We start from the raw sequence: 26,710 nt of genomic DNA, 5'->3' as shown, positions 1-26,710 counted from the left end.
TCAGGAAAGACTTCGATGAGTTGGAGGTCTTCCGACTCACGAGATTCATTGAAGACGTCCTTAGGAGAGGGTTGATGCTCCAAAATGGATTGATGTAATTGGGCATCTGGAGTAGGAAGAGGACTGGTATGTTCATTTGCGGAATTACGTAGTCTGGAAGCTTCCGTTATCAGTGGAAAGGGAGGAACTATATTCTTAAAGCAATGGACAATAAATAATCCATGGTCAGCCAGAAGTGATTTTGAAGCATAAAACTTCTTCGCCATCTCACTGTTTGCGAAGGTTATTATTACTCTAGTCGTATGGCAATTGCTATATAAAAAAAAGAGATTGTTAATATCCGAGGAAGTAAGGGATATTGGTGCAGTAGTAGTTAAGAACTCACAGAATCTGTATTTATCAGGGTAGCAGCCGTGCTTCCTTGGGAAGTTAGGGAAGTTAAGCAAAACTGCTTTGTTATTTTCCATAACTAATTTCATGTGGCTCTTTGATAAATCCGCTTCTATGAGCTTTTTATGAAAAGGTTTTGCTGTTGGTAATGCTGAGGATTTATTTTTCCCATGCAGTTTGGGTTTAGCAATCATGTTGGCTAAAATTGCATTTTCGCATGGAGAATGGTCAGGAGGATTTAAGTCTAAAGAGTGGGGGATGTTTTTTCCCAAATTAGTTAGTCGGATGCCATCTTTAGCTAGTTCTCAATCTTTATGCGCTGGTTTGCTGGTAGGCAACGGAGTAATAGATTCTAATGATTTCAGAATTTCAAACAGAGGCTTGAAGTTTAGCTTCTTCCCAGTAGGGTGCTTATAGTTCTTCACGTTCTTGGATTTCTTGGATTTCCTCGCTTTTTCCTTAGGCTTATTACATTTCTTTAGATGACTGGGTTGTCTGGTAGTATCAGCAGTCTTTGGCCCATACTCCTTGGTTAATTTGGTTGCATCACCTGGCTTTAGTCCAACTAGTTGTTTTGTCTTAGTTGTTTCGGACTCCAGAAGCAATGAGTTAGCTGGTATAAGTTTTTGGCTATTGTTGTCAAAGACTTTAAAAGTGCATTGCATTCTTCAAAGAAAGGCTTCATTAGGTTAAGTTCGTCAAGGATCAAAAGTAGAAGACCCATGATGTTGCTCGGTTGTAGGGCTGGTATATATTCCTCTGTCATCGTGCTCTTATTTGAGGAGAGCTGTGCAGGGGGGGTGGCTGGGGGGAAGAGATGGGCCACTGGCCTGATCCAGCAGGCTCTTCTTATGTTCTTATGTTCTTAAGAGGCGGCTCGGAGGCATAATAGTGAGCCACTTGTCGAGTTGTTTTCAATTAATGTATCAGCCTCCACCAGCTCCTGACTAAGAGGGATGGAATGGGAGTCGCCGTTCCAAGGGGTAATTTCGTCTATGTAATTTAATGACCAGTCCATGATTAAAGGTGTTGTTTCTGGAGCAATATCAATTTCTGAGCTTCTTGGATCTGGATTAACTTGTATTTCTGGAGAGACATTGTGCGGAAAAAAGGAAGTAATTTTTGCCTGGTGAGCTTGATGTGTTGTAAGTTGATGCTGGAGTTGCTGGTCGACTGCCAGCTGCCTGCGTCTTTGTCTTGTTAGAACCATTTTACTGGAATATCTCAGTCGTAATTAAAATTGTTTGTTAGGCTCCGCTTTTAAGACATTCATGAGGTCTAAAGTCTATAAGCAGTAAAATAGTCTTTTTTGCCAGAGTTGTACGCAGTGGGAAACCCCTGGGTTGTTATCTTGAAAGTCAGTCTTGCAAGAAGAGAAGGCAATAAATCAGAGACACAGGATAGTCCTTCGAGTAATTTTAAATAGGGCTCGGAGTGAATGAGGCTTAGCTGACTATCAGTTAAATGATGCCCCTTTTCAGAGGGAAGCAATTTAAAAAACGAAAAGGACAATAAAAGGTGATACAAGAGCAGTAAAATAGTTTCTTACTAGGAATGATTTAGGAGGACTCGTAGCACTGCTTGTAACGCGGCCGCCATCTTCCTCCCTAATCTAGAGCCAACAGTACAAACCAGAGTTCTGTATGACTTACAATTTTTCAAGAAATTAAAAAAAAAAAAGTCAGCAAATAGGAACAAATGCTTAACTGGGTTGAAAATCAGGCTGTATGATTCAGTGTGATCAATATAAGACAAAACAAAAATAGTGCACAAATGATTTATTGTTGGAATTTTAAACTCTTACAAAGTTTCAAATGAAAACTCATTAAAATCCCAACGTGTTATGAATCTAAGTTTTTCCTTGAAGAAGCTATGGAAAAAATAATAGTTTGAGAGATTACCACAAGAGCCATATTTTATAAAACTTAAAACATGAACTAAAATATTATTTATTATTATTCATTTCTTAAATTTATATCCCATGCTTTCTCCCAAAGGAGTCTGGAGCAGTAAACAAAGAGAAATAAAACAATAAAAACATATTTAAAACATCTTAAAAATAATTCCAATACAGATGCAGACAGGAAAAATATCTACTTAAAAGGCTTTTTGGAAGAGGAAGGTCTTTGGTAGACACCAAAATGACAACAGGGACGGTGCCTGTCTAATAGTCAGCAGGAGAGAATTCCAAAGGGTAGGTGTCGCAACACTAAAGGGCCAATTCCTATACTGTGCAAAACTGATAACCTGATGAGAAAGTGTCTGCATGAGATCCTCACCTGCACAGCAGAGTGATCAATTGAGTATATAAGGAATGAGATGATCTTTCAGGGATCCTGGTCCCAGGCTGTATACAGCTTTATATACCAAAACCAGCACCAGTAGCTAATTGGATGGCAGTTCAATAGCTAATTATAGATTATTAAAGAGAACACAGCACTTATGAGACATGCATAATTATCTTAGAATATAGAAAAGGGAGTGAATTATTCCTTATATAAGAACAGTTTTAGAATAATTATTTTTCAAAGATTACCGCCCCCCCCCATTTTTTATAACAATCAACTGGACTAGGAAAGGAGCTTCACAGCAACAATTCTTGGTAAGACAGCTCCAGAGAGGGTCAGTTCAGTATCAAAGTGGTGGGTCCCTAAGTTGTTGGCTGCAGTTATTTATTATAGTTCTTCAAAACTACTATCAAACTTCCATTGGTGGCAGACATACAGATATATTTTGTACGTTAAATGATTGGCCTTTAGTGCAAGAAGCACTTAAAATGGTGTGTTCAACAGCAGACAACCTGTCTTCAAGGCTCCCTATGAATGCACAGTACAGACCTTCAAATTAAATCTGGAAATACACTAGAGCAGTAGTTCCCAAACTCCACCCCCCCCAATGGATCACTTGAAAATTGCTGATGGTCTTAATGATTTGTCTGCCAGTTGCAGCAATTGTAATGCACTATGCTAGACACTGTATGATTTTTAATTGTATTTTTCTTGCTGCTTTTATTTCTTATGTTGAATTTAATTGTATTGCAGTGCAATTTGCATTCCAAATAATTCAAATTGTAATACAATATACAAAATAAAAGAAATAATAAAAATACAATTCATAATCAATATGAATATTTAATGCTGCAGACCATGGTCCACAGAACAGAGTTTGGGAGCCTCTGCACTAGAGATCAATAGACTGGGAAACTAAAACTGCATTACAATTATTGTGACAATACAGTTAGCTGTTGTGAGCCATGCAAGGAGGGAGCAGATAGACGCAGGCAAAACAGAGGATGAGGACTTGCACTGGGAACCTGGGGAGGGGGCAGACAGCGGGATGGACTCACAGGGCACCCCAGCCCCCACCTTGGACAGCTCAGCCCCCTTAGCTTCTGACCCCCCTGTGGAAGCACCACCTGGCGCATCTGACACTCTCCAACTGGACATGACATCGCCACTGCCGCCTCCAGAAATTCAACCTGAGATTCAACCTTGCATGTCAGATGTTTCCCAGCTGAGCGCTGCCCAGCTTCCCATGCCCAAACTGACAGCTAGCAGCCCCCCTCTGTCAGATGGGGAAGCTGAGATCAAACCACCTTCACCCCGCACTCGGAGGCGTTTAAGGCCGGAAGTTCAACAGAATAAGCTGAGGCAAAGCCATTGTTTGCGCGCGAGATCCAAGCCTACTTAAGGGGACTCGGGGGAACCCAGTTGCTGAGTCTACATCTTAGAGTTGCAAGGTCATGCTTAGTCAGAGTTAGAGCAGTGCAAAGTTCCTAGAAAGAGTAGCTACGTTAATGAGGAGCACTGCTTTGGTTGTATCTATTACTTTAATAAAAAGAGAAAAAGGCACAGCCAAGTCTCAGCCTGGTTTCCTCAACTTCGGGAAGGACATTAGCACAGCACAGCAAGGCAATAAAGTGTACTTGTTTATTACATGAATCAAGTTCTGTAGGCCAAATGTTTTCACTTTGAAACTTAAATTCATGGCAGACCACTGTAATGATATTCTGTTGCAATACATGCAGGCTTCTTCATACAAATATCTCCAGCAACAAGGGAATTACTTCCACACAATGGATACAAATGGAGGTTGCAGAGGATTACATGGATGTTTTATTTATTTATTTTAAAGCATTTATATACCGCTTAATATTTCAAAAATCTCTAAGGGCTGTACAGTCAAACAACAACAATAAATCATCAAAACACTAAAACACTGCATAAAACCAGTAAAACAGCAATATAAAAACACATAAAAGCATATAAAAGTGAATAAAACAGAAATTTAGAGGACTGAAACACATACTCTTACAGGTCAGGGAAAGCCTGGGCAGAATGATAAGTGTTCATAAGATATCTGAAACAACTGATGGTTGCTGCTTCACGTATGGCAGATTATGATTCAAACACTGAACACTAGCAGTAACAAGAGGCATAAAGAAACATTAAATTTAAAGATGAACATCCAGGAATAATCTAGAAAAGGGCTCTCCTGCCATCATTCTTTCTGCACTCTTCAGCACTCCTGATGTCTCTTATAGTGCACTTTTGTCTGGATTCTGTGGGAAACAGGTGACCTAGTGGTACTAATTCTAATTCACTAACAGGCAAGGTTTGAGAATGTATCTGTAGCCAACAGATATTTCTATCAAATTTTAAAAGCAAGGAAATTGGGCAGCTATAGTGAATGCACCAGGGGAGCAGGAGACCTGACCTCCTCTATGAGATATTGTACTGCCCTACAAACTTGTAAAAATGCTAACACAATTTGGGTTGGTCTTTCACAATCCAATCCACTTCCTGGGTAGCTTGGAAGAATTTGGTAACATGTGCCTCTGAGCATATGGTGAGTGGTGTCAAGGGGAGGGGAGAGAGGAAGGGGGAGGGCAGGAGATTAGGTGGGTGGGCACTGGGCAGCGGGAAAGCCCCTTTCCTTTCAAAAAGAAAAACATTGTATCATTATTGTTTGGGGTTTCCTCCACCTTTTTATTCTACAGCATGTAGAATAGTCTTCCACCCAAATTTAAATCAAAGCTTTCCCTGGTCACATACACACCAGAACTTTATTCCACTTTAAACAGTCATGGCTTCCCCAAAGGTTCCTGGGAAGTGTAGTTTACAAAGGCTGCTGAGAGTTGCTAGGACACACCCTATTCGCCTCACAGGGCTACAATCCCCAGAACTCTCTGGGAAGAGGGGCTGACTGTTAAACCACTCTGGTCACTGGAGCTCAGGGAAATAGGGGTCTCTTAACATCCTTCTCAGCATCCTTCACAAAGTACACTTCCGAGGATTCTTTGGGGGAAGCCATGAGTGCTTAAAGAAGAAAAAATGTCAGGCGTGGGTGTGGCCCCCTGATTAGCCAAGCCAAACAGCTATGTTTAGAACACTGAGAGTTGGTTCTTATTGAGCATGCCGGTGCTATCATAAATATCAATGTTAAATTTCTTAAATTAATTTAAATTCAGGCATGCATTTTTTAAACTTTTAAACTGCAGAAGAGGAAGGTCAGAGTATGGGACAAGGTCAGTAATGGGATTACAGGTATCTTGTGAACATGGCTGATTTTTAATTAATTTCAACAGATTATGAGACCACTGACAGAAAAAAGTGCAACAGGAGTCTGGATTTCTTTTCTCCTGTTTTACACTTTGAACTCTGGATTCCCTCTGCGTATTTTGTGTATCACCATGAAAACTTAGAGCAAGCATTTCTGAGTTCAATACTATATGTTCTGTAAGATTTTGCTTTGAAATGAGTTTATGGGAAGCAGTGGAATGGCATGGGAGGTATTTTCAATTTAACATAGCAGAATGTGAAAAATTTATGCTGGTTACACTATACAGCCACTCTCTGTGGAATTAGGAGATTGGTCTAGATGACTGGTGTACCCCTCCTAGCTTTATGATTTATGAACATCTATAATCTTAGCTGTAACATACTAGCACCCCACTAGGATGATAAGCAATTTGCTAAAGAATGGGAAGCACGTTTCACATAATATTGCTAATGAAACTCAAAATTAGAAACTGCCTTATTATTCTTATCTAAATAGCAGTGATCAAGTATGAACGCATGTGCTCTACAATCACTGTAATTTCCTCATCAAAACGCACCAATGTTGACAAGTACCAACAAAGGGGGCAAAAATCATTATCTCTGGGACAATGAATCCTATACAAGTTTGTTTTGCAAGTACCTTATTCCTAAAAAGAAAAAAATTAAAAGACAAAAGACAATTGAGGACAGATTTTGTACTGTACAAAATAAGAAAAATGTATTTAAATGTTGAACACAGAGCATGCTTTGGATTGTGAACAGAGTGCTTCTATTCAGATTTGTTAAAGTTAGATTAAGAATAATATCCTTAAATTTGTACAGTAAATCTGAAACAGCAAATTATTTATTAAAATATTTGTCCCAACAATAGGAACCTCAATGCAGCCAATACCAATTCAGTTAAAAACTATACCATAAAAACAGCACACAACATAATCCAGTTGTCAGATGACTAATTTTTAAGGTCCAAAGGATCCTCAGAACCCAAGGTAGCCTCCAGCCTGTTGAGACCCTTACTACTAGGGCTTGGAAACCCCTTTTTCATCACAAGACACCTTTTCTATTTTTAGTCCTCCAACAATCCCGCATCTTGCCTGTTATGTAACCACTTTGGGCATCTGATTAATGCTTTACAACTGCTGCCATCTAGCTGCACTTCCCTGGCTCACCTGTGTTTTCATTTGAGTGAGCTGGGACAGAATGTCATGGGAGGCAGCTGGTACTACAACTCCTATGCATCCACTAACAAGAACATCTGTTGATGTTCGGACACAAGGCAGGACTTCCACTGAAGACCTGAGAGGGTAGAAAGTGGTGGTCCTTCAAGCACCCTCTTCCCAAATATTTTAGAAAATTAGTAACCAGCATTTTAAATTGGGCTTAGAAACAACCTGGGAGCCAATGAAGATAATATGATTTTAAAAAGCCACAGTCCTAATCAAAACTATTGCTGCTGCATTTTGTACCAAATGAAATTTTTGATCACTTTTCGGAGGCAATCCCATGCAGAATGTGTTGTTAACATTCCAACCTGGATATGACTAGGTCATATGCGACAGTAGCCAGATCTGCCTACTCCAAGAAAAGACACAGCTGGCACACCAGCATGATTTGTGCGGCAGCGGAAACCAAGATCATCTACCATCTGGACAACCAGGAGACGCCATACCTGGTGAAGCTGCTCATCCCGGCCAAGAAGGTGACGCTGGGCGACTTCAAGGCGCTCCTCAACCGGCCCAACTACAAGTTCTACTTCAAGTCTATGGATGATGATTTCAGGCAAGAATCCGATGGTGTTGGTGAGCAAATCCTTTACAACAGCTGCTCAATGTTTGAGGGCTAAAATTCTTGGAGTGGCAGTGCTACATTTTAAGGACAGATTATCTCCAGGCCTGTAAAGAACCTTGTTTTTTAAACAATGTTAATATTTTGTTGTTTGGATTTTTGTGCACTGTATTCTTTTCTGATGTGTATTTTGTATTTGTGTTTATTTTATTTTTTTGTGAGCCGCCTTGAGGGCTTTTGGCCAAAAGGCAGCATAGAAATAGAAATAAATAAATAAATAAATAAAACCACTCCTGGTCATTCAGGACCACTACTGGACCCAACTCTCAAGCAGAGCCCCCTGGTTTTTCAAGGGAAGTGCAATCACATGTAAAACAGGTTGTGCAACTAATTATTAATCAGATTTCCTACAAACCAACAGCACTTCTGCCCTCTCTGGATTAAGTCTCCACCCAAAATTCTTAATCGATTTCAGACACCATTTGAGGACCTCCATTAACTCCCGACAGTTTAATGGCAAGGAGATTTAGAGCTGGACAGTAAGTACACATGGAATGGGGTGGAGCTATGAAGTTGCCTTCCCAACACTAGTGTCATTGCTGCTTCCTCAGACAGTGCTGGAGAGGTCAGTGATGAGATTGGGGTTGTGTGGGTGTGTCGGAAGGACTGCTGCTACCAGTCCAACTACCAATCCAGTATTCCTGCAGGTGTGCCCACACAGCCCCACCCAGGTAAGCAGCAGTGTTGCGATATCAGGAATGTGGCTCCAAGGCTATACCTCACCACATGTGCCACACATAGCAACTGGAGCTGGGTTTCAATAGCGTTTTGATGGTGCCCAGTCCCAAACCCTGGACTATGTCTCCCAATACTTTTATGTAGATGTTGAACAACATGGAAGGACAAGAAATTCCCAACATCACATTCTGGAACCTAACCTCCAGGAATTATCAGAACTAACACAAAACTGTGCCCTCCCCAAGCCCATCCCAGCTAGACAGTACAGAAGGATTCCATGGTATCAAAACTCTCTAACTGGTCAGCAAAACCAACAGGGACACTCTTCCCCTGTTCAGTTCCCCATGTAAGTCATCCACCAGGGCAACCAAGGTAGTCTTTGCTCCAAATCCATGTGAGAAACTAGACTGAAAAGTATTTAGATAATCATTTCAGCTAGGAATACATGCAGTTTGGCTGCCACCACATTCTTAAGTACTTTGCCCAAGAATGGTATGCTGGACACAGACTAGTAATTGGCCAAACTGGTGAAACCCAAGAAAAGCTTTTCTAGCAAAGTTCTCACCATTACTTTCTTTAGTATCACAAAGACCCTGCATTCTTTCAAAGAGGCATTTACTGATCCACCCAACCAGTCTGTCCACTTCTGGCTCCAGGATCCTTGGAGGTAGGCCTACAATGTGTATGCTCAATCCTTGCCTGTTGTAGGCCTCATACCGTCCCAGTTCCATCCTGGTTCAAGTGAAGCCCATCCGTTTTGTATAAGCCCAGCTTGTCCCAAAGTATTCCCCAGTGCCTAACAAATCCAAACCCCTCCTCCTCCCAACACCATTGCCTCATCCACACATTGAGACTACAAAGCTATGCCTAACTCACTAACCCTGCATGTAAAACCTTTGGCATTTCAGAGAATGCTACCCTGGAGGTCCTGGCTTTCAGTATCCTACCTAGTAACCTAAATTTTGCTTCCAGGATCTCACAACTGTATTTCCCCATTCATTGGTGCCAACATGAATGCCACAACCACTGACTCTTTCCCAGCACTATCTACCAAGCTACCTAGATGACAGACAACATCTGCAACTTTTGTACCAGGCAGGCAAATCACCCTGCAATCTGAATGCCCATCATACATCCCACTATCTATGTTCCTAATGATTGAATTATTCACTACCAGGATCCCTTCACCCCCCTGGAGAAGCAGCCTCGGCACAAGAAACTATCTGCTTGTCCCCCAAGGAATGGGTCCCTTCTAAGGGATCGTTTCCCTCTTTCTCAGATAGTAGATCAACAGTATGACCTGCCAGGTGTACGAAGCCCAATATTGAGTAAGACTGACCCATGGTTTTCATGGAGCAATGAGATCCTCAGATTCTCCAGAATGGGGGTGGAGGGGGGGCTCAGCCTGGATGTATAATTCCCTCAGGGTTACCAGCATGGGAGATTCAAATACCTTCCCCAAAATCATTACTGCCAAATAAGGCAGGGAGACTGATGATGATAATTCCACATATACATCTCAAGGTGATGTACAAAAAATAATAAAAACAACTAAAAACAGTTAAAAACAGCACAAAAAATAACAGGACATAAATTTTAAAAATTTAGAAAGTAGGGTGGGCAGTAGAGGGATCAGTTCACCACCACAATCAGAGTTCTGTCTTTCAGCCCATCATCAGCTACGTATACCCAGAATTAGGCTATCATTGAACAGGCAGCTGGCCAAAGGGATAACATCACAATACACTCTGCTCCCCACACAACAGACATAACAGATTAAGGTACACTAAAGCCAATTTAGCTAAACTGAGATGGGAACTCCTACATCTGCACAGGATTGGGTTGCACGTATTTTAATTACAATTACTAATAATTTTAAAAGAAAAAAACCAGAGTCCAACAAATATAAAGGTCAAATTAATTTACTTCAATAACAGCCTAAACTTACTGCACAAGAAAATAAACATGTAGGGTTTGTCAGGCAGCCACTGCAGCAGCATAATCACAAAACATTTTACCCTAGCACTGCTGGCCACACTATACCTGCACAATGTTTCACAGCTATTTTACATTAGTGTGTTACTGCTGTTCTGTGTTCGTATTATGTTTACCTGTTAACACTGTCATTTGCTGCCTGGATTCCACTGTCTATTTGTAGTAATGTTTTATAATCAACATATGCTTGCCGATACCGTTCCATGGATTCATAGGCCATTGCTCGTCGAAGAAGAGGTTTAAGAGAATATGGATGAAGTTCTAGTGCACTAAGGACAAATGTTCAGACGTTATTAGAAGTAACTGAGGGAGTAAACACAACAAAACATGTAGACTTTCAATATGGTTGTAAATATGCTTCTCTCAGATATGGGCCTATCCTAAAATAAATTGGGGGGCAGGAGAGAGAAAATAATGGTTTCTACCAGACCACCTATCACAATTATTTATACATTGGGACAGCATCCTGGAAAGCCTATCAATCGTATGGACAAGGAACAGATTTAAACAGAGTGATACTTATTAGCAGATCAGTAACTCAGAGGATTAATGGTTTTTGTACTTAAAGTGGTATGTAGGTCAGCAGTAGGAAAATTCTGGCCCTCCAGATGTTGTTGGACTACAGCTCCCATCATCCCTGACAACTGGCCATGCTGGCTGGAGCTGATGGGAGTTGGAGTCCAGCAACATCTGGAGGGACACAGATTATCCACATATATCTTGCAATGGTTATTATAGGTGTAGAACATTCAGTAGGTATAAGTGCATAATACATACAGAGGGAAGCTCGGAGAATGGTAGCAAGCGAGAGGGCCTTCTCAGTGGTGGCCCCCAAATTATGGAATGATCTTTTTGATGAGGTGCGCCTGGCGCCAACACTGTTATCTTTTCGGCGCCAGGTCAAGACTTTCCTCTTCTCCCAGGCATTTTAGCATGTGTTCTATATTGTTTTAAATTTTTAAATTGTGTTTTAAATTGTTTTTTAAAAGATGCATTTTAAATTGTATTTGTTTTTAGTTATTGTAAACCGCCCAGAGAGCTTCGGCTATGGGGCGGTATACAAGTTTAATAAATAAATAAATAAATAAATAAACAGGTGGATTATTTATTATTGCCTCCTTGCAATACGCGCAACTGCCAATTACTTGGGTCAAACATGTTATGGAAATGTTACTGGAATTTGTCACACCCCATGTAAATATACACAGTACATGACCATGCTGACTGGGGCTTACAGGAGTTGTAATCCAATAACTTCTGGATGGCAGCACATTGAGTACCCCTGTATATAATGCATTAAAGTTTACGGTTAATAAGGTGGGGTCTGGACAGCTATGGCTCTGCTGTTATGTCTAACTTATTAGATATCATTAAATATATTTATAACAGAATATACTTTAGAAATGTCAGCAGCATGTTAGGAACACAGGAAGCTGGCTTATATTAGTCAGACCATCTAGGTCAAAATTGTCTACACAGACTGTCAGTGACTCTCCTGGGTTTCAAACAAGCAACATTCCCAGCCTTACCTGGAGATGCTGGGGGTTGAACCTGGTACCTTTAGCATGCAAAGCAGATGCTTTACCACTGAGCTACATCCTTTCCCTTCATGTTCTCTATGAAAGGCCTTCAATACTACATTCCACACTGCTCCAAACTTAGAGACCAAGATTGTGTATCAGCTTCTGAGAACTACTGCAACACAATTTGCAACCATGTTGCAATTATGATGCAACTACTTACAAATATTCTGGATAATATAAAACATGATTTTAGGCTCAGGTTTCAATAAGACATGCATTAATTAAATGCATTAATAACTATACGAACTTACATATGATTCTGTAACAAACCAGCTTTTATCTTACATTCAAAGCCATCATACACTTTTAGAGAAATATTAACTCTCTTAACTCATCCTCCTCCATCTTTGTGACCAAGGAAGTGATTTCCAGCATATTCTAATGAAACACATATGCCAAAATTCATAGGGGTTACACCTTTCAAATTGTTAAAACCATTAAAAGCAGCTCAAATGCTATTCTAATCATGGGAAGGATTGTTTCCCTGAAGGTTGGTACTTACCTGTTACAGTCCTGAATGCAGTCAACACAGTTTCCTTCTTTTAGGTAACATGCTGCTCTGTTTGAATACAAAATACTTAGATCCTCTGGACTTTGGGTTCCTAAAATTACAGATAATTACAGTGGATTACGATTACTGAAATCAAATTTTATTCATATAAAATATTTCATTAGGTTTCAAGTTGCACTGCAGTAGTGCAGTTTTGCTGATGAAGCAAAGCTTCAAGAATCTTTTGTTTATTCAGTGCATCACCTATAAATGCATCCTACTACTTTACTTTGCAGCCATAATTCAGTTACAGTGAAATTCTACTTAAAAATTCTGTTTCACATAGCTACAGGAGATGAATATTTTTTTTCACAACAACTTATTCATTACAAAGGAATGTTCATTTTTTTCCTAGAAAAAAATTGAGGAAATGATACATTTTAAATTACCACAGGATTTTGTAAGATTTTATAACTCACCAGAATTGATGACATTTTCAATTGCTTCTGAATACCTGAGCATGGCCTCTCCAAATTGCCCATTTTTAAATAATTCATTTCCTCTAGCTTTCAGTGTTGCTGCAGTGGGAGGAAGCAAAGCAGAAATGCTTTTTCCAGCAGCTGAAGATTCTGCATTCTTCAATGTTACTTCCCTGTTTTCACTATTTTTTTTATCATTGTCCAGATAGTCATTTACTTCTCTTTCAGAATCTTGTAAAACTTTAGCTATCATTTTTTCAGGTGTGCCTTTTTTAACATTATTCTCCAAAGGGTCTCTGAGCTTCTGTGCTTCCTTGGGTTCAAATTTATAGCCACCTCCTTTGCTGGAAAACTTCTTCTGTGCATTCCCCATTTCAGTCTTCTCAGTTGTGATCTCTCCTCCCACTAGCACAGCAGTTTCTACAAGGAAGTTAATCAGGAAGGTTAGAGTCTGCATCATCAGAAGGAACTATTGTAAAAGCACAGGAGGGGTGGATTAAAAGCATATATCAGTAAACAAATCTGACAAATTAGCTTACTGAAATAAATTTAACTAAAGATAGCTGTGCACTCTCAAAAGTCACCACATAAAATCCTAAGTATAAGCAAGTTGCCAGAGTGGGAAATTAATATTGTCAAATCAGTTCTTTTAAAGAACTTGCACCACTCTATTCTGAATGGTTCATAATCACCTTGGCATTAACCCTTTAAATATTAGATGCTCAACTTAAAAAGCTAGTCCGACTGGGACATTAGACAGCAAATCACAACTACATTTCAAGTTACAATTGCAATCTACCTTTATGAGAATATACAAAAAATATAAAAAAATTATTTAAAGCCATGTAATATATTGTGAAGTAATATATACAGTTTCAAGCCTGCTCAAGGGTAAGGATAAATTCTTCTACACTTTATTTTAAAAATGCTTTCTGTTCAAATCCAGATAGTTCTAAAAGAGATAGCAGTGAAGAAAATAGTATTGGACAAACAATTAACAGTTTTCATTCCCAGTAAAGCTGTATTCACTCAAGCTACTCACTCTCTGAAAAAGGTAAGTTTGCTCCAAAGCAAGCAATTTGGAGATGAGTTTTAGAAAGTTGATAAATAAGATATCAAATGTATAAGAGATAAGCAGATGTACCATATGCTTTCTCTCAGCTAGCCTGTATTAGAGTATGAAATAATCATCCTAAACGGAAAGAAAATTTAAAGAGATAGAAAAGGATTGAAGTGTAACCTTTAGAAAAAATAATTTTGCAGCATATGCTAAGTTTGCCAAAAGAAGTCCAGATTTTAAAAGTACAGCTTGTAGTATTGAACATGTCAATTTCTTAAATTATGTAAACATACAATATTTAACCAAGTGCTGTTTCACCTTTAATTTCAAGCCAAAAATATAGGCTCACATCTTTACAAGACGTGCCCAAATAAAAGCTGCTCCAGTGATTCAAAATTTGTTTAAAGACTTCCAAGTTCAAAAAACCATTTCAGCTTTGGTAATGAAAGCTTTTCAAAGGGAAATATGGAATCGGTGGCAAATGATGTGCAATATTACAGATAAAAGCATGTATAAGGGCTTTTCTCAAACTAAGCTTAGTAGTGGTGTGCACAATTTGCACGGACAAGACCCTAGGTTAAGTCTCCAGAATCTCAGGTAGGCCTAAAAAGACTCCTTTCTGAAAACCTAGAGAGTTGATATCTATCAATGTAAATAATATTGAGTTAGATGGACTGATGGTTTGACTCAATATAGGTATCTTCCTATGTTCCATTGAGAATACTCTGCAGTCAGCTCCATATCCTTTCATTTAAAACAATTAAACAGTTAATTATTACTCTTGTCTCCACTGCCATTTTCATGTTCTGTTTCATTTCCTAGTTCTTCATCACCATCCAATTCTTCTATATCTTGAATAAGTATTCTTTTTCCCTTGATTTGCGTCTGAGAAATAGGTTCTGACTCTTTTAGATTCTTCTCAATATCTGACAGGTTTTTCTGTAGTAAAATAACAATATTTATTTTTTTCTTAAAAAAATAAAATGTACACATTATTTCCACCACTGAAAGGTACTTTCAACTGTTTATATATTAATTATACTACAGCATTATGAGATATAAACAAATATTGTAAATGCAAATGTCCAAATAAGAAAACTGGAGAAGCTAGTATAAGAAGTGATATCAGAATCCAAGTTTCTAGAACTAAAAATACATATTCCTGCATAGGATATTGTATAAAAATAACCTGTTCAGCACAATAGTAGTTCCCTAAGAAACCCAGGTGATACAATTTTAGCACTGGTTTTAAAATGTGGCAGAATTCTATTGGGAGTGGTACTATTTACAAATGATATGAAGTGGAATTGAACACCAGTGCAAATGTCACATTTATTACAGAACATGGCCCCAGAGTGCTGGTAGGGATGCAGAAAACATGGGATGCATGCATTTATGAAGGGAGTGTGAGAAAGTGGTTAAATACTAGAAGATTGTTACCCAAGAAATGTCTAAAACCTTAAATGAGATTGTTTTAACCCCACAATTGAATACATTTGAGGGAAGTAATGAGGCAATCAAAAGAACAAACGAATGTGTGTACACACACGTACACACACATCAGACTATACAGCCAGAATGACACTAGTACAGTACTTGTCTCTCAGTCTCTGATACAAAGACCTATAGAATATTGCTGTTAGAAAAGCTCACCCACCAACTAAAGCTTGTGAAACAGCAAAAAAAAAAAGAGTCATTTTTTTGCTGTTTGGAATAGCTTTATTAGTTACACAGCAAAAGCAGATTTCCAAAGGCTTCTACCAGACAGTTATGCACAACTGCGGAAAAATGATTGATATATGAGGTCTCAATATTCAGCTGTCTTTTTATCTTGTTTAAGGGTACAGAGTGATATACTGTTATTATTTTGTATTTTTAATATTGTATTATATTAATTTTGTGAGCCACAGAACACATTTCACAAATACAGAAAGTAAAGTAATAGATAGACATATATGTTTATGTTGTACCCACATTCAGAATACTGTGTGTACTTTCTAGAACTAGGGAACCCGAGTCAGGTATTATTTACAAAGCTCTGAACAACTTAGGTCCAGGGTACCTTAGGGACCACCTGAACCCTTACATCCCAGTTCGATCACTAAGATCATCTGCAGGAGCAGCGCTGGTTGTACCCCAAGTTGGCAAGGCTCATTTAACATTGACACAAAACTGAGCCTTCAGTGTTATTGGCCCAGTTCTCTGGAATGCTCTGGCAACAGAGATTCAGCAGGCACCTTCTGTTTTTACCTTTAAACGCCTGCTGAAAACCTTTCTGTTCCACCAGGTTTATGCAATTAAGATGTCTCTTTGCAACAGCTGACCTTGTTCTTACTGTATTTTTAATGATTTGTTGTAAGCCATTTTGATGGTTTTTAAAATGAAATATCAGTAAACAAATATTTATAAATAAATAAATAAAATGCACACAGTAATGTGACATCTTTTCATATAAAGAAAGTCTTACAGTTGGGCATTTTCCATTGGAGGCACTATATTAACAGGTACTCAAATAAAGAAAATTGAATAAAAATAAAATTTATCTTTAGTTTGTGAATGGATCAAAGTTTGTTAAAGTTTGTAACCACTTCACTTAAGAATGGTGTTGAGGGTGCAATCAAATGTACATCTAGTCTAGCATTCTCCAGCAGTGGCTGGGCGCTATCCTGTGGGTGACTATAAACAAGAAAATATGGTGATATGATTCTGGGAGGAAATAGAGCATTAGGAGTATACTCCCTGTGAATGAAGATTCTAGCTTAATTAATCACAGTTAACAGCCATGGACAGACGTATCCTTCACAAGTTTGTTTTTATCATTTTGCTTGTTTTCCTTTACCCTTTTGAAAAGCTTGTGATCTTTATAAGAGATTACTGCAATGAATTCCATTAACTAATTGTACATAAAGTGTTTCATTTTATCTGTCTTGAACCTATCACAATCCACCTAATCAGATGATCCCAACGAACAAACTACATACATCAACCATTTCTGTAAAAAAACAAAAACAAAACTGAACACAGTCTGTGAATGCTGCAACTCAAAGTGGAGGAAAGGGACATTGGCAGAACTGCTTTACCCTTTCTGCTGCATTCTTCTCCTCCCCCATGCTCCCTTAACTGTTTTTCCATTTGCATAAGGGAAAAAAGGGGTATCTTTATGCACAGAATGAAGGAAAGAAAAGAGAATAATAATTTATTCTCAGATAAAAATTATTTCAAAAAACTATAAAGATAGCCCAAACCATTCAGGATTGCAGCACATTATTGAACAATGAAATTTCTACATAGATATCATTTCCATGTAGAAAACTACAAGTATCATGCAGGTACCCCCCCCCCCGAGACTGTGATCACATTCACATCATACATCCATTCCACTATTATTCCACTTTACAGTCATGGACTCCCCCAAAGAATCCTGGGAAGTGTAGTTTGCAAAGGGTGCTGAGAGTTGTTAGGAGACTCCTGTTCCCCTCAGAGCTACAACTTCCAGTGTTTCACAGAAAGAGGGTCTGACCGTTTAACCACTCTGACAGTTGTAGCTGTGAAGAGAATAGGAGTCTCCTAACAACTCTCAGCACCTGTCATTAACTGCCCTTTCCAGGATTCTTTGGAGGAACCCATGACTGTTTAAAGTGCAATTATAGTAGAATAAATGTATGGTGTGAATGTAGCCAATCACACACATCTACATCAGTGAATACATGTGTGTGCACATGGGAAAGGAAGCGATGATTGCTGGCAAGTTTCTGTGGTGTGTAGATATGAAGAACGGTATGTATGTAATCACCTGATTTGACCTTGTACAACATGTAGAGTACACCTGACTTCCTATGCTGAAGTTTTTATATATTATACCATACTAAATATCTTCATATCTATTGGCAACCTCATATCTGGTGTTGCTCGGGAATTAAGAAACCCCAAAATCAGCATGGTTTTGAAAGTTTTAATCCACCATCTTGATTCAAAATGGCATCCAATTATATCCAAACCTGCTCCTTGATCTCGGGAACATCTTGCAAAATTTGGTTGCAAAATATAAGTAGATACTATTACAGGATTGGATCCATGCCAGATGAAACCGAAGCCCATCAAGTCTAGCATCTTGTTCTCATAGTGGCTATCCTGATGCCTATGGAAAGCCCACAAACATGAACTGAGTACAGGCAGGCCCCGCTTATACAGCAGGTTCCGTTCTGGACTGCCGCCATAAAGCGGAAATCGCCGTAAAGCGGAACCCATTGAGTATAATGGGGTGCGCCGCACGAAAATGCCGTGAAAATGCCGCAAAAGTGGCTTTAAAACGGGGAATTTCCCCTAATTGAAAGCCGCCGCATTAGCGGAACGCCAAAATGTGAAGCGCCGGTAAGCGGGGCCCTACTGTACAACAGTGCACCCCTGCCATGTGTGATTTACAGCAACTGGTATTCAGAGACATACTGCCCCGACATTGCAGGTAGAGAACACAGCCATCAGGGCTTCCAATATTCAATCCATTGGATGGCCCTGGGTTCTAATATTATAAGAGAGAGAAGAAAAGCCTCTCTCTAGCCGCTTTCTCCACACTATGCATAATCTTATACAACTCTAATGCTCCCTTACTTGTCTTTTCTCTATACCTTTTCTCTATACCATTGCCGCCCTGGGCTCCTACTGGGAGAAAGGGTGGGATATAAATAAATAAAATATACTAAAAAGCCCCAAAAGATAGGAACATAGGCCTTATACCAAGTCAGATCACTGATCCATCCAGCTCAGTATTGTCTACACTGACCAGCAGCAGCTCTCAAGGGTTTCAGACAGCAGTCTCTCAGTCCTACCTGGCGATGCTGGGGATTGAAGCTGGGACCTTCTGCATGCAGAGCAGGTGCTCTATCTGCTAGAGCTATGGCCCTTCCCCGTGTTACAACCTTTCCTCATAGGGGAGATGGTCCAACCCCTTGATCACTTTGGTTGCCCTTCTCTGAATCTTTCCCAGCTCAACAGTAATCTTTCTGAGATGGTTGTGATCAGAATGTGGTCAAATTGTAGATTTGTATAATGGCATTATGATATTTTATTTTCCATTCCTTTCCTAATGATCCCTAAGATAGAATTTCCCTTTTTTACTGCTGCTGCACAAGTATCAAGTTATCCACTCTGACCTCAAAGTCTTGATCCTGGTCAGTAACCGCCAGTTCAGATACTAAGTATGAAATTAAGATTTTTTAGAAATTAGTGCATCACTTTACACTTGCTTACAATGATTTGCATTTGCCACTTTACTACCCATTCCAGTTTGCAGAGATGCTGTTGGAGCTCCTCACCAATCCATTTTTCTTTTAACCACTTTGAACAATTTGGTATAATCAGGACACTTGTCTATGTTACTGCTCACCCCTAACTCTAGATTATGTATGAACAAGTTTAAAAGGGCAGTCCCAATACAGATCCTTGGGAGACTTATTCCTGCTTCCTGTTTCTTAACCAGTAATTGTCCACAAGAGGACCTCTCCTTTTATTTCATAACTGCTAAACTTACTCAGGAGTCTTTGGTGAGGTACTTTATAAACAGTTAAGCACACAATGTTGACTGGATCACCTCTATCTATATACTTGTTGCCACTCTCAAAGAATCAGCTAGACAGAGCTTACCATACTGGTTCAGCTTCAGCAAGACTTGTTAGTCTATATGCTTCATAATTCCATTTTTAACAATGCTTTCCCACAACTGATATTAAGCTAACCAGCCGATAATTTTCTGGATTGCTTTTTAAACATTGACATCACATTGGCCACATTCTAGTCCTCAGGTACAGAGGCTGATCTTACAAGTTACAAATTTTTGCTAGAAGACCAGCAATTTCACATCTTTAGTAACTCTTGGATGGATGCCATCTGGACTTGATTTTTAACTTTTCAGTAAGGCCTAGAACTCCCTTCCTGGGAAAGTCAGTTCAGGTACAGGGATCTACCTCTATATCTTCTACTGTGAAGACAGATATAAACACTAAGTTATTTGAACTTAAGTCTCATTGATTTCATTGGGACCCAAATTCAGTTAACAGTCTGGATCCAACCCATATTTATATGAAATTCATCATGTGTGGCACAATTATACATTACCATACTCCTACTGACATTTCTGTGACACTGATGTCAACTGCACTAAACCAGAGTGGAGGAAATATGCTGCAGTAGGCTGACATGCCCCCAGTGTCAATGGAAACACTACCAAAGCCCACCAATCAAGGACTGTGCCAATGACAACATCCACAGAGGGAGCCAATGAACTCACAATACCACACCTCCACCACACACACAACACCAGAGTGCCCCACACTATCTGCTACAATGGCTCAGCCAGCAGCAACAAGGCATCCCTACAAACAGAGGTACAAATCCCCATATGCTGCTCACAACAATTTTGGAGCACAAAGAGAAGGAAAGAGACAAGGGCTCAAGACCCACATTAGGAGGAAAGGACTCTTGACAAGTAGTTGAAGGGAGGGGCCCAGAAAGACAGCAAGGGAATCACAAATATACATTGACAGCAGCAGTCTCCAGTGCTGTGGCTACAGGTTATTTTGTGGAAAGTGTCCCGTTTGGGGAAAGAGCATTTTGCACACAGAATTCCCTACTGTGATGCCTAAGTGTGCATAATACGGGGCCAGAAAGATATAGCCTCATGGCACACACCCTGACATCCTAGTAATGATCTCTGTGTGGGGTTTATATACTGGTGGTGATTTGTTGAAGTATACCATATAATGTGCAATGTTGCAGTGACATGAGCAGGGTGGTTATCAAAGGGGGCAATAAGTATTTTTTTAAAAAAAAATCCTTCCCATGGAAGTCAATGCGAGGAAAATTCTTTGTCCCAGATCCAGAGCTAATATAAAGCTGTATCACCAACAGGTGTGCGGCCATGGCTTGGGGGCATATAGAATATGGCACAAATGTGCTCCTCCCCTGTGCCCATGTCTCACCCACAATTCCACATCACTTTGACTATTTCACTGAATATCTCAAATTCCAATGGCAGAGCAAGGCTTCCCACAAATCCTATAGGCCCCTCAGCCAGTGGAGTATAGGATTGTGCCCTTAATGTTATAACTGTGTCCCATCTCTCAAAAATAAATTTGTGTAATACAAACCATATCCACAGTTTGCAATCCTTCCACTAATCCTTACCTTAGCTATGGTATTTTCTGGCTCAATATGTAACACTTTCTTCAAATCTTCTGCAGCTGCTCTGAAATTATGTAGATTGGTGTAAACAGCAGCACGGCGCATAAGAGCTGCAGATCAGTAAAGATGTATTCATTTTACTGCACTGTTCTAAGTTACATAGCAAATCTTTCAATGTAGTGTGAAATAATGTAAAAGTAAAATAATTCTGCATTTATATAATAACCTGAAATGACTGCAAAATAGCTTTGTAATAAAGAGTAACAGTTTAAAAATTAATCTCAATTTGACACAATATAGACAACCATCTTCACATACAAAAGATCCATACACGTTTTGGTACAGGGATGGCGAACTTCAGGCCCAGGGCCAAAGGCAGCCTTTCAGGCCTCTCTGTCTGACCCTTGAAACTCTCCCCAGGCCACACACCCTTCTGAACCACACCCCTCACTACCCCTGCTTTACACCCTCCTTGAGTGCTTTTGCCTGGCTGGAATGCATCCTTAAACTCTGAGAATGGTTCTTGCTTGTCTGGATGGAGGATTCAGAGAGATGTGGGGAAGTTAAGAAGCTACCCTACTGTACAAAAGGTAAAACTGACCGTTGTTTTGCACTCTTTTTCCTCTGGCCCTGCTCACCAATGGCATGTGGTCTGGGAAGGCTGCCCAGAAGTGAATATGGCCCTAAGATTGAAAAAGGTTCCCCACCCGTTTTAGTACCATAATTATTAGTTTAAGTTTCTAGCCTGTCCTTCCCTCCCATCAAAGTATAATTGGTTCTCAAAGTTTACCCCTCTAAAGTATATATTACAGCTGCAAAAACCTATATAATGTAACACTGCAGTTTTTCTTCTTTATTCATTGTATTTTTATGCTGTTCTTCCTCCAAGGATCTCTGAGTGGCTTATGTTACTCCCTCATTTTATTCTCACAACAACCTGTAAAGTGAGCTAGCCAGGACTCCCTGGTCCTAGTCCTAAACACACACGACGTATAGCATATGTATGTATGAGAATTGCAGGAACAGGTACACATAAATTCAAAATGTAGTATCTGCACACAATCACTTGTCACAGGAAGAGAGCAAAAGCACATCACAGTTGCTGTAAGCTGGAGAGACCAACCATCTCTTAAAGATCCCATCCCAGTCTGCATTTGTGTTAGAATTGCTTAATATGTTTTTTTAATAATGTTTTTAACCCTTTTAAAAAGATGTTCTTAAAGCTTTTAAAAAAATGTTTTATTTTAATGTATTTTAAGGTCTGTTTTTATGATATTTTAAAGTTTTAGTGCTTCTGTTTGCCTCCCTGGGCTCCTGCTGGGAGGAAGGGCAGGATATAAATCAATCAATCAATTAATTAATTAAGGTGCAAGCATAATTGCCTTGAAGGCACCAACCTGGCCTCCTTTGTGGAGGAAGGCAAGATATAAATTTAATACAATAAAATAATTCAGGAACAATTTCTCCTGGGGAGGATAGCTGAGGGACCATTGGATCCTATAGTCCTGCCTCTTCAGGTACAGGAGAGGTTCTACTCCTGAAGGCCTCCTCATTGCAGTGGTGGAAAGCTTTGGTGCAATCATTACTCCACCATCAGTACCCTGCTAATAGGGTCTGAAAAGAGGCATGTTGAAGATGATTGAGGGTGAGGCCTTGGATCCATAGGATTCAAAGCCCTTCCATTCAGCTGACAAGGAAGGAAGACTAACTACACCAATCCTGGAATTGGCAGTTATTTTGCCTCCTACTGAAATGAATGGGGGAGGGAACTAAAGAAGAAAAACCACCCCTACCACCACTGTGTCCTAGCTGGTGCTTAGGAAGTAGCAGTTCATCTTCCACTGGCTCCACGCCAGGCAACTGTAGGATTGCTCTGTTATTCTTCTTTTTTTCTTTCCTTAGTTTGTTGCTAGGAAAAGGCACTCCCTAGGTACCTGGGGACTTCCCTTTGTCACTATATGGAAAATAAGACTTTTCACCTGTTAGGATTGCAAGAAACTGCTTTAGGCTGAATTTCCCTCTGCTGATTAGCAGTTGGAAAGGGATTCCTTTTTGCTTAAAGTGAACTTTTCCCACCATTTCCTGGTCAGTTCTATCTCAGAATCTACATGAAGTGAAGGAGAATAAGTTTTTGCAGTGAATGTAGGGGATGAGAAGGGGGAAATAATCAGGTGTCTAATGGCAAAACTCAGATATTGTACTACCATCAATTTCTTCTCATATAAAAATGTGAAGAACTTAGCAAGAGTACTAACCCACTATTTTGGGAACAATTCATTTCCCACTATAACAGAGATAGAAAAATAAAAAATGGAACTGGTTGCTCCACAGTACTCTTGGTCCTTTCATAAAGTGAACATATTGCCATCAAAATGGTCATTACTGAAGCCAAAAAAAGGGAGAAGAGGAATGATTAATTAAACAGATTGCAACCCATAAATTGTTTTTTAAAAGAGTGTTTGTCACCTATGCTGGCTTGCTCCATTAATTTTAAATGGTTTGTGCCAGTGCTAATTTTTCAAAAGTATCTTTTTTTCATTTTACCTTTTATGTTTCCAGGGTCCATTTTTAATACAGTCTCACAGTCCTGAAGAGCAACATGCCATTTCTGAAGTTTTATTTCTGCCTGGGCTTTGTTGTTGTATGCAGCCACAGTGGGAAATGCAGATATGCTCCTGCAAAATACTGAAGGCATTAGGCAGACTGAAATTAACAGACACTTCAATAAAGAGTCTGATGACACCTTAAAGCCTAAGAAGTTTATTAACCTTCCATGGGCTCAGAGCCACTTTGTCAGAGACTAGAAACATTATCCTCAATTGGCAGATAAATATATGTATAACTATTATGTATGATCACAGACAGAAGAATTGGGCAGGAGGTGCGGGAATAGTATTACAAAGTAAACCCATAAGGTCTAGGAATGTAAAAGACAGGAGTGTTACAGTATTGTACAGAGTACAAATGAAGTAAGATTAGGTCAAAAGTGTGAAAGATCAAATAGGAGTGGGTGTAACTTCCCATCTGGTAATGAAATGGCAAAGCAAGATGAAGAATACACATCAAAGACCTAAAGAGGGATAAATTGTTTTCTGTAGTTTGCCAGTCATTCTGTATTGATTCTGTGTATCTCAATACAGGAATTTGAGTACAAGCAATAATACAAAGACTATATGATAAAGCATGTAAGAAAGACGCAGTGGTCCACTATTCCATCTGCCACCCTTGTCATGGAAAATGTTACATCTGGCAAGGGTGATAAGCTCTCTAGTTTGGGAATAGGGCTGAGACTGTACTGAGCTTCAGAGCACACAAAATCCCACTGCCAGCAGCTCCAAGCTGGAAAGGAGGGCCGAGGCTTGCCATTTTTGACTTTTGGCTGTCAAAAGTGCACAAAGTGCTTCTGTCACCTAGTACCAAAACAAACACAAGCTTTTCCCTCTAGCTTCTGGAAGTGAGGGTTGGAGTTGGCCAGTTGGGTGATAGGTGGCAGAGGCACTTCAAGTATCTCAGCTCCCCAATGCCAAAACAAGTTCCAGTTCCCCACCTTAGCTCAAACAGCATTAACTCACCGAATATAGTAAACAACTGCTTCTTTGTAGTCCCCTGTGACAAATGCCTCATTTCCTTTTTCTTTTTCACGATTAGCAATAAAGTTTTTTTCTTTTGTAGACATACCTAGAAAATATCCATTACATATTCAAGGAAGAAAATTTCAGGCAAAACCAAAAACATTTAGCTATAAAACATTACAAATGTGCCCTGTTGCACTGATCTAAACCTCTACTTAGTGGAGGTAGCAATGCCCATAAGCAACATGCTATATGTCAATGGTACAATACATACACTGCATACACAAGGTTACAAGTTTAATTCACAGCATGCATGTCCAATTAAAAGGATCTCAGATAGCAAAGTTGGGAAATGCCTCTGCCTGAGACCTTGGAGTACTAATGCCAATCAGAATAGATGGTTGTGGACTAGACTGACCAATGGTTTGACATAGTATAAGGAAGCTTTATAGGCTGAACTCTTTTGGTGTTAAATAAACAGTGGCTGAAACCGCTGTTTGGATTTGTGGTATTATTTAAGCATATGCTATTTTTAGCAATCAAAGGATTATACAATTTTAAAACTTGTTTGCAAAATAGCTATATTCTAGCTATATTGCTGATTTATCTGCTATCCCAGCAAAGTATACAATAAAAAGCAATGGATTTTTAAATACTGCATTCAGCAATTCTGGCTATGTTTAACACAGTAAACAAAACTCACTGCAGTACTCAGTGAAAAGTTACCTGTTGTGTCTATATCAGTTTTTGGTAATCCTTTGTTACTACTAAAGCTGGTGTTAGAATAATTTTCTCCATATCCATCAATTTTGGAACATTCTTTTTCCATGTTAAACCTTTAAATGAAAAGCATTTTATTTATTTATTACATTTACATCCCACCTTTCTACCAAGGACTTCAAGGTGGTGTACATGATTCTCCTCCTCCTCCTTTTTCCTCACAACAACCCTGTGAGGTAGGTTAGGCTGAGAGAGGGTGACTAGCCCAAGGTCACCCAGTGAGCTTTATCAGTGAGCAGGGAATTGAACCCTGGTCTCCCACTACGTATATGGCATAACCAGTACGCCATATATATACACATAACATACATATGTAAGATATACATATGTAAATTATAATTACACGTTTGTGTAATTATAGCAAGACCATACATTAACCCAATAAAGGCAAAAAGAGCAGCATTATATCACTATATCAATAGTTCATCACAGTCCACATGGTAAATGAATTCAGACAGCACTTCTCCAGTCACAGAGCTGTCTTTCCTAGTTCTGACACCAGAACTCTTCAACCAACAATATGCGGACTGAATCTGGGCTTTAAAGTCATTTGTTTTGCAGTTATCTCCTTTAGGAAAAAGCATGCAATCCATTACATCTTCAGTGGAACACAGCTGTTAGTATCTTGACTGCTTTGTGTTACAGGTGAATGCGTGAGAGACATGAAACCCTATTCTGAGAAGTTTGGTGTGTTTCGTATGTGTAGTTCTACAGATTGGTCACTAGAAAACAGACAGTTCAATATTAGATTTTGAAATTTAAATTTACTTTATATATTTACATAGTCTATGTGCCATGCTTCTGTAGTGAAAAACTTTATTAATGCTATCACTGGGTTCATAGTTTCAATTTCAAGTAATTTAAAAAACTTATTATATTATCAATTAAACATACAATATATTAAAATAAAAACAACATGTTCTACACAGGTACAGTGTTTGTTTGAAGCTCTTTAGATGCTGAAGCACGTCTTGTTTGACATCTTTAGTGTATTGTCCCAGTGATCCTAGGGGATGATAATGAAACAGCCCAACTGTGGTGGTTCAATACCTCTCAAATATGCAAAGTTCTGTGCTTCATATGTTGCACAAATGTTTTAAA

The 26,710-nt window shown here is 39.3% G+C and overlaps 1 protein-coding gene across 8 annotated transcripts in view; it reads right to left on the bottom strand.

Annotated features, from left to right (window-relative positions):
- Positions 1-26,710, bottom strand: part of SPAG1 (sperm associated antigen 1) — a 72,565-nt gene that overhangs the window by 28,726 nt on the left and 17,129 nt on the right. For all 8 annotated transcript variants that reach the window (XR_009759769.1, XM_061604277.1, XM_061604298.1 and 5 more), the window contains exons 6-13: positions 25,556-25,665; positions 24,830-24,935; positions 23,802-23,932; positions 21,261-21,367; positions 14,861-15,020; positions 13,022-13,441; positions 12,555-12,654; positions 10,586-10,738 (exon numbers count right to left, since the gene is read on the bottom strand). Coding sequence is in view for 7 of the 8 variants with exons in the window: in XM_061604277.1 (XP_061460261.1) it covers positions 10,586-10,738; positions 12,555-12,654; positions 13,022-13,441; positions 14,861-15,020; positions 21,261-21,367; positions 23,802-23,932; positions 24,830-24,935; positions 25,556-25,665 (1,287 nt within the window). In the remaining variant the exon portion in view is untranslated. The remainder of the gene's footprint in view (positions 1-10,585; positions 10,739-12,554; positions 12,655-13,021; positions 13,442-14,860; positions 15,021-21,260; positions 21,368-23,801; positions 23,933-24,829; positions 24,936-25,555; positions 25,666-26,710) is intronic.

The sequence above is a fragment of the Rhineura floridana genome, chromosome 1 (assembly GCF_030035675.1).
Source record: "Rhineura floridana isolate rRhiFlo1 chromosome 1, rRhiFlo1.hap2, whole genome shotgun sequence".
NCBI classification, from domain to species: domain Eukaryota; kingdom Metazoa; phylum Chordata; class Lepidosauria; order Squamata; family Rhineuridae; genus Rhineura; species Rhineura floridana.
The sequence above is the reverse complement of the archived record's forward strand: the minus strand, read 5'-3'. Positions and strand labels throughout refer to the sequence as shown.